Source organism: Megalops cyprinoides, chromosome 12 (genome assembly GCF_013368585.1).
Source record: "Megalops cyprinoides isolate fMegCyp1 chromosome 12, fMegCyp1.pri, whole genome shotgun sequence".
Lineage (NCBI taxonomy): Eukaryota > Metazoa > Chordata > Actinopteri > Elopiformes > Megalopidae > Megalops > Megalops cyprinoides.
Genome location: NC_050594.1, coordinates 26,709,784 through 26,719,027, shown reverse-complemented (window position 1 = coordinate 26,719,027; position 9,244 = coordinate 26,709,784). Strand labels below are relative to the sequence as shown.

The window sequence follows — 9,244 nt, the reverse complement described above, 5'->3', positions numbered from 1 at the left end:
ATGACCTCCCTAAGAAGGGGATCCCCATGGTGAGTGCACTTGTAAAAGTCTCATCTCGTCTAAGCCACTCTTCAGAGGTGTCTTATTTTGGGCTGTGGAGGTGCCTAGCGTCTTTTCATTTCTGAATGAAAATGAACTGGCTGCAGATCTGGAATGCACACGTTTTGCTTTGCTGTTCTTGGGTTCCTGTGCTGACCTATATATCTGTAAATGTGGAGTCCTCCAGTATCCATTCAGTTCACAAAATGGGTATTATAGATACTGCTGAAGAAGTGTATCATCACAATGTTATGGGAAAGCCAAGGGCATTCTTCCTGATGTATATATAAAAGGCAGAGAATTCTGACAAATTACATGGAATTATATGTTAGCTCATAAAATAATTTACAGTTAATAGAAAGAATAATTTCATTATTAAAACCAAATGATAAAAAGAATCAATTTAAATTGTATTTTCTTTCTTTCCCATGATAAATTACATTATTTCTTGCATTGCATCTATTTACCATGCTAGGACAACCTGGGGCCATGAGTATCTATTTATATCAAAGTCAAACTTGTACAGAGCACATCGTTATCATACAACATATCCTAATGAGTGGAGACTGTGCGTGTGTGTGTGTGTGTGTGTGTGTGTGTGTGTGTGTGTGTGTGTGTGTGTGTCTTTGTGAATATCCTGTGAAGTACGTGTCCTGCTGTTGTCTGTGATCGAGAGCCGCACCATGTACACAGCATCTCCTCTTTTTTGGACAGGTTGGGATATACTGACCCATCTCTTGTCTTAGAATTCTATTGGTGAAAAAGTTTTTGTGTCCTGGCAGCATGCCCTTAAACAGTGTGATCTATGAACAGTGCGCAATGCACACTCCAACTATTACCTGCCAATCAAAAAGGCCGGAGTGCTGAGCACAGCTGAGGATTTGTGCTTCTGGGATGACTACCCCCGCTGTTATTCAGTATTATTATTCATTTACTTGGCTGATGCCCTTAAACCAGACAATTTAAAGCCCCTTTGTGGATAAAAGTGCAGAGAAAAAGTCAAATTTAAAAATGTCAAAAGGTAATTTGGATTTATATTGCAGCACAACAATACACCAAAACAAAGCACAGAATGCAAGCGTGGTGAATAGAATTATATTTTATAGATTTATATTTTTCAGCTGTTACCCACGACAGCCATAATCCAGAAGTGTTATGGTCTATTTTCAGAGGAGTGCTGACTCAGTCTCACTGTCAGTCTCACTGTATTGTGCAGATCTAGGGTAAATCTAAGTTTGAGGAACCCTGGGACAATCTACAGAGGTGAGTCATAAGAATGCAGTGGATGAGGGTGCATGGCTGCTGTTCTGACGCTAATGAGAGGCTCATTTCAAAACTGTAGGTAAAGAGGTAAAAGGTTTGCAATGGAGTCATAGGGAGAGTGACAGGCTGTTTGTTTGCATCATTGTTTGAGGACCACACAGTCAGATAGAGACAGGGGAGGGCCAATGAAGAGAGACAGAGAAGTGTTAGCAGAAGGGACCAGCTGGGCACAATATTTCAGGATAATCTGAAGGGGTTGGGTTAGTGTTGGCAGAAAGGCAAGGAGAAGTCAAGGCAAGGAGATGCGGTTGTCCTGGAGGAATACCACGTGGATCCAGGTCAGTAATTGAATAAACAAGAGGGTGAGGAATGGGCACACGATTTAGACGTGGCAACACCTGTGTTAATGATGTAAAGGTGGAGGCAGTCCCATTCTGAACCTGTGTTCTTTGTGTCTCAGGTGGTATTGGGCAGGGTTCTGCTGTGCAGTGCTGCTGGTGGGCCTCAATTCGGAGACATTGGGGGAGGCTCAGGCTGTCAATCTGCGGCGTTTCATCGGCTGCGCGGTGCGGGAGTTCTCCTTCTTGGCACGGAAGCCAGGCTGTGGAGGCCTGCACATCACCACTGATGCCTGCTGGGGGCGCTGTGAGACCTGGGAGGTGAGGAGAGAGCAGTAACATTTACCTCTAGTTACCCTCTACAGTGACAATATTACTGTGACTCCTATGGATTAATATAAGGATGATAAAAAGTATTCTATGTGTTGATGTTTGATAAGGATGTTACCATTCAATTGTTGACAATTACACTGTGATGTACATCACGGTTTTATCTATGCAGGAGAGTGTATTGAAATAGTTTTAGTGTATCTAAGAACTGTAACAGATTTAGCTTTTCCTCAGCTTACTTGAAAAAGCACAGCACACAAATATCTGGAGAGGACCTGGACATTATTGTTATCATTCACTCAGTTTTCACTCAGTATCATTCAAACAGTTAAATAGCTATTATGCTACATCTTCAGAGTTGGCACAGCACCTGACACTAGTTCATTGCTATGTACCTCTGTGTGAATCTGCATTCATCACCTGAGACTGGTCATTGTGGTAAATGTGTAGAGTGATATGCTGTGTGAATGCAGAGGGGCAGTGTGGTGTAGCCTGCAGAGGATGTACTGTCAAGCTGTTTTACGGGAATGACAGTCTGTTTACTGCCGTGTTACATTTGCGTAGTCTTCTGTTTGTCATGTATGTGTTTGTATTGCTCTTAGTGCATCGTCTCTGCTGTGTTGTAAAATGTTTCCTATTAAATATGAACTATACATAGCTTATCTGCAGTGGCTTTTGGGCTCTGTGGATTTATATCAGGTTTGGTCCAGTTATTTATAGTCATGACTGTTTATTGTGCATATTCACCTACCTGTATATAAAGAGCAAAATTTTTTGTCCTATTTCCATTTATTTTTTATTTCCACTCATGAAGGCCTGGTAAGTGCAGAGTGGGAGGGAGCTGGCTGCCTGACTCCGGTTCCTCTGTTTCTGTTTGCACAGAAGCCTGTTCTGGACCCGCCCTTCATCGAGTCCTACCAGCGCGTGTGCACCTACAATGAGACTCGCATGGTGACAGTAAAGCTGCCAAACTGCTCTGCCCACGTGGACCCCTTCTACACCTACCCGGTCGCCCTGCGGTGTGACTGCGGGGTGTGCGTCACCAGCACCACCGAGTGCATCACTTCCGTCTGAACGACGTCGCTTCCTCCTATTGACTTCAGCCTAAGGATGTTAGGGGTCCCACCTACATCAAGACTTGTGCCCATCGCTCGCTCGATCAGTGACGGAGGATGACGGGAGGGGTCAGGCTTTTGGGGTGGGGGTTAAACTGCAAATATGTTGATAACACCGGGTACATTTTGTATTTCACTGCACACTGTATGTATCATTTTCTTTGGTAAGTGCTTTTAGCTAATCACTCTGTGGTTGTTTGGAGGGAATTTTGTTATACCAGAGATACGCATCTCCAGTCCTGGAGGGCTGCAGTCCAGCAGGGTCTATAAGCATTTTTACCGTATTATCTCCATTGTCTTCTATAGTCAGATAATCATTCTCTATATTTCATAAATTAACCAACAAGTTCACTTAGAGAGTTAATTAAGAACTTGAGTGCAATTAAAAGCAGACACCCTTCAGCCTTCCAGAGATAGAGTTGTGCAGCACTGTCTTGTTCTTTATTCAATTGAATTGTGTTTAAAGGTTTTCTGGACAAAAAATGATTTTTTTTCAGTAATTAACTCTGGTGTTTTTCAGCCTCATGTACTGTGGATTGTGCTTCTGCTGGACAAGGTTTCAAGGTTTCGATCACTGTAGAGCATAATTTGCTGTGAATAATGAATTAAATGACTGCTGATGATCGAACACCTTGTAGTTGTTAATACTTGAAGCGGGAGACTGTGTGGTGCAAAGACGCAATCTCATGGGTATGTGTGAGCAAGAGTGTGTGCATGTCTGTCTGTCTCTCTCTCTCTCTTTGTCTGGCTGTCTTATACCATTCACACATTCTTACTGCTGGAATACATGCTAAGAAAATGTGCCTTTGGTGATGGGAACAATAAATTGTGTGTAAATGCAAGACACAGAAGACAAAGGCAATGTGAATTACACATTGTTTATATGCGTTTATTTTATTTATGTTCGAAGGTCAAATTATAACTCACATTCTCTATTGCAGTGACAGCCTTAGGAATCAGGGTGTGTAGACAATGCAAGGCGTTGCATACCCAATCACATGCGGGGGAATGATGAATTAGCCAGGTGCTGAGAGGCAGTTTGGAAAACCGAGAAAGGCACTAGGGTTGATGTCCCTACCCTTTTGGCTGGGGGATCTTTCATAATGACAGTGAATTAGAACCTTGGATAATGCTACTAAGTATTATTACTAAATGCTCTCTGTTTCACAAGGGCAGATTTTCCCTGATCCATACAGTACCAACAATACCAAGAGTTAAAAGGGATGAAAATCATCCTCTGATCCACCTGAGTAGAGCTGCAGCTGTACCATGCTGTATGCTGTGTTCCAAATACTGAATCCCTCGCGTGGTTTCAGCATCGCATTTGACTTTAACACTCTGTTTATGGCCTGGCACCCATAAACATGCTGAGAAGAGACACCCTTTCCAGTGCTCCTGCTTCCTTGGAGGGAGTGGGTGGATGTCACAAGCCCGGGGTCTGTGCACGCTTGTTTTCTTAAAGGTGTTGCTGTGTGTGTGAAATAAAGTTTACATTTGCTTGTAAGCCAAGGATGTAATTTGTGCTTTGCGAACTGTGGACATCAGAAAACTATATTGTAAGTTTTCCTTTTTTTTTCAGGAAAAGGCCAGGCTGAGAAGAGATAACATGTAGTATGCTACAGATCATATCAGTAATTACACAGACAATGTATAGCTGCATTCAGATTAAAAAATATGAATAATTTTAATTCATTTTCATAAGCAATGGATTTACATGTTCCATGATGGGTAGGTATAGAATAACATTGGCCCATCAGAAATGAAGATTGAGAGTTACAGAGTGAGTCAATTTCAGATTGAGTTGATAAGTATTGGTTCTCGACTCTCTGTTTGAGATTCGTCCATGTATCGTCTATGAGCCAAGGATTAGAACATGTCCAAAAGCATCGGCTCTTGACTGTCCAGGCTGCAGTGCGAGTCAGAGTGAGTAGTGGAGTCTGACCTGATTTCTGTCAGAATGAGTCTGAATGATTCATGACTCGTATAAGAAAGTTTATACCCAGGTCAAAGCTTTTGACATGGCATGACTCAGAGGAGGTGTCGGTCCGACACATATAGAAATAAAAGGAGTGTATAAAAGGATTGTATATCCCAGTGTTTCCCAGTGGGAAGTGGGCTCTTACACTATGTAGCGAACACATGCATGTAATTCACTGTACATTCTCTAGCATGTACAAGATAGCATACAACATTGCAGAGTGTGTTCCTTGATGGAAAATGCTTAAATATGTCAATTGTAATTCATGGAAATGGTAACTGACATGAATTGTGGGCATAATATCCTCTCTGGAGTTGTGCCAGTAGCAGTTGCTGAGGCAGGAGAAAGTAATGAGAAGCCTACATGGAACTGGGTAATAGCATGAGAGATAAATTATCCATGTTATGGAAATCATTTGAAATGGATGCAGAGGAAGGTGTGATGTGCCACAGGATCACCCCCCCCCCCACACACACACACACACACACACACACACACACACACACACACACACACACATACACACAAACACACATACACACAAACATTTACATACACATTTACATGCATATATGCATCATTACATTAGGCCCTTATACTTTTTTCATTTCAAAACAAGAAATGTTACGCTTGAGGAACAAGGTGTTCCGAACAGCACAAAACACATTCCCTTGTGACTGATCCAGCTCTGTTGAGCGGTTCCCTACAAAGGCAGTTCCTGGGGATGTCCCTGCGTTAGCTACAGTATCCCAGAATGTTGAATCATTCTCCCTGAGAGATCACAGCCCTGATTCCAAAACAAGATAATACAACTGCCATATCAGAAAATGCAGATTTTATAAGGAAATCTGCTTTTTTTTACCGCAAACATGGATCTTAAAAGGCAGTTATAGGTTGAAGTGACATAGACAAAGAACAGGGAATGAGTTCACAATGCAGACGTTATACTGACATCAAAAAGGACCCCATATCTTCGAGTGTAATATTTCACATACATATTTTTTGCACCATCTATTATTAAGGGTTTGATCATTGATTATGTTATTTTTAAATAAACAGCCATATCGTCCCAACTTTTCAGATTTGTGTAAATTTATTGTAATGTATGTGTGTTTTTCCTGGGTATTACTGAAAGCCTGGGAAAATGCAAATAATGGTGTGCAAACACAGTGGACGGGGTAACAACTGAAACACTCTTGTGTTTGCGCCTGTGTAAATAAAATGTGAATTTATAAAGACAAACTCATGGACACACTTTGATTTGGGATTGAGCATATCATATCTGCAAAAGTTGAAATGTTTGGGTCTGAGTTTGATTGTTTTGCTTTGCTTGTTAATTTTTTTTTTATGGTTTCTGGGGAGAAAGATGATTCTCAGGTAAATCTTGCCATTAACCAGTATTTACACCCATTCTTATATGAGGTTTACCTTCATTTACTGTACTTTTACAGTAAGGCCTACGCCTGTCAGGCTGGTATGGAGTATAGATGCCAGATAAAACAGATTTCTGCAAATTCTTTGCCTGGCATGACATTATCTACAGTACTCCATGGTGTGAGGTAAAAAAGTGATAAAGTCTGCTGATACCTTGTCTCATCTCTTTCTTTTGACCCAGTTCAGAGACACGGTGAGATCCACATTCTATTTCACAAATGCTTCTGTTCTCTCACCCCTGCAGCACACAGATAAAGCCTCAAGGTCTCCACTTCACATTTTGCACAGAGAACCTATGAAAATCTGACCTGCTGTTGCAGAACAGTGTCCACTGGTGGGTAAAGAAAGCAGTATTCTGATTCTGAACAACCAGAGGCTAACGTCATGTTTCCCAAAAGGCAAAACAGGTGGCAGTTGAGCAATTCCTAAATGAAACAAACTCAATGTGAATATAATTATAAGCTGATGAACATCAGAACTGCCTAAGCTGAGTAGGATATCAGCAGTCAGGTCAAGTTTCAGTCCTCAGAGTACATTCAGAACAGATCCAGAATGGGTGAATCCAACTACAAGAGACACATCCAAGACACATCCTTTTTGAACACATCCAAGAGATGTGTTCAAAAAGCAAAGGATGAGATGGTGAATGTCTCAGCTTTCTGGATGAGAGCAGGCCACTCATTCCACCCTGTCTGACCACAAGTATCCTGATTACTGCCAATACTGCAGGCCAATCACACCAGAAAGGAATGTTCCGCACCTTTGCTTTGGAACGTCAGCCCATTGAACTACTAACCTGAAGTAAGCAGCAGCAGTCTCTGGCAATTTCAGTTTCGAATAAACATTTGCAGGATGCATTTTTCAAGTTTTAGATGAACCCGATACTAAGCCGCATCCATCACGTTGTGACAGATATGCGGTTATTGTGTTCCATTCTCAGTTTCAGCGACAGACCGGTGATTGAATTAGGGAGAGCCGAGTCCAGCGCAGGTCTGGGAGAGGTCTGCTGCGTTGCCTGAGGAGAGCTGGCAGAGCGTCGCTTCATCACTCCAGTGCCATTGATCTCACCGTTTGTGATCAATATCAAAGAAAAAAACAAACAGTCCAGCTTCCCGAGGCTCAATATCGGCCTCCTCTTCTTCAGTATTTTGCCAAATTGCAGTCGACATGGGCACAGCCGCCCTGTAATCAATACTGCAGGAATGCAGTTATCTAAAGCAGCGCTGGAAAAAACAGGGTCTTCAAAAGCAGATTGTTGTACAGTAATGGGTAATTATGTAATAATGTACTTTCATGGAAATGGTTGGTACGATTTTGTGTTAACTGACATTTTTCCAATACAGTTGCACTTTCTCAAATAATGTGTAGTTATGTAAGAGTTAGTATTGAACATGTAAACCAAATATTGGTTATCATATTGGTATTTATGGGCATAATCAGAAGACACTTTAAAGCTCCCAGTGTCCTTGATAGTAACTACTGGGAACTCTGATTAAAAAGTGCATTTCTATGTTGGAATGTGTGTTCATGGGCATGTGAATGTGTGTGAGTGTCTCAAACAATTTGCAATGTTACATGATATCATGTATAAAATATAATAACCATTTAAAATCATGTGTTTTCCCTTTATTACAGGAGGACACTGGAGCAGTACGATTTTACCCAATTGCAGTACATTTGCTGTCACCAGGTTTGTGGCTCACCAAGTTGAAAAAGCGTGATTTGGTGGGGGAGAGTCAATACTGCAAACAGGCAGGCACTTACAATGAATTCTTTATGACTCCAGCTCTCAGTCACACTCAGATACATGCACGCAAAATTTCTTTCAGACCTGGGGAACATCCTCACCCGGGAATGCATTCTGTACTGGAAGAATGAATAGATGCACAGTTATTTCCCACAGTCTCAGAGCTGCCTTTTCAACCTGCACCTGCTTTCATGCCTTTAAACATTCCCATTGTATCTGTGTTGGGAGCCCTTCTCAAGAGGACCTCAGAAAATCAGAGTCACGCTATTGTAGATGCGCAAGGTCTGACCTTCATACACAGAAGTCATCACATCAGTACAAAATGCTGTCTGTCAGCTGGGAGAGATACCCAGCTGGTTTTAATTCATAAGCTTCTTTTCATTCACTCTCTCTAAAACACAGAGGGACTGCTATGCATTGGATGAACTGGTCGGGCTGAAATCTCTGAGACCCTAGAGATTCCTCCTGTGCATTGTGGATACGCTGCAGTCCCACAGCAGTCTTTGGTTGCCGACGTAGGCCGGGTCACGCAGTGTGCTCTGAAATAATTTCACAGAGAAAGCTTTGACTTGACCATTGAAGTTGGGCACCATGACTCAGGGAGACGGAATCAAAGCCGGATTGCAGCATGTGGAGCCCCTTGACCATAGATGAAGCACAACTCAAAGAGGTGGAAAATCTATCCACAGGCTGCATTGATCCTTTTTTGTACCATTTCCCCAATGTCTGCTGTGCTCTTTTAAGAGAAGTAGGTGCATCCTGAGGCGTGGAAATTGACTCATCGTCTCAATATTTTTAGCCACCATTGAGCTGCTGATGCTCAGAAAATTTAACTGGGACTTAAAGGTCAGCTTCTTGGACTTAAAGGTCAGCTTCTCTTCAGCATGGCCATGACAGATAGATAGATAGATAGATAGATAGACAGACAGATAGATCGATAGATAATTGTATCTAGAAATTAGTCCCATAATGATGCAAGGGTGATGGGGTGAGTGAAAAT

At 42.0% G+C, this 9,244-nt stretch overlaps 1 protein-coding gene across 1 annotated transcript; it reads left to right on the top strand.

Annotated features, from left to right (window-relative positions):
• gphb5 (glycoprotein hormone subunit beta 5) lies at positions 1-3,044 on the top strand. The gene is made up of 3 exons (XM_036542303.1): positions 1-29; positions 1,763-1,961; positions 2,853-3,044. The coding sequence occupies exons 1-3, from the start codon at positions 1-3 to the stop codon at positions 3,042-3,044; spliced, it is 420 nt and encodes a 139-aa protein (XP_036398196.1).
• Positions 3,045-9,244: the final 6,200 nt, after the last annotated feature.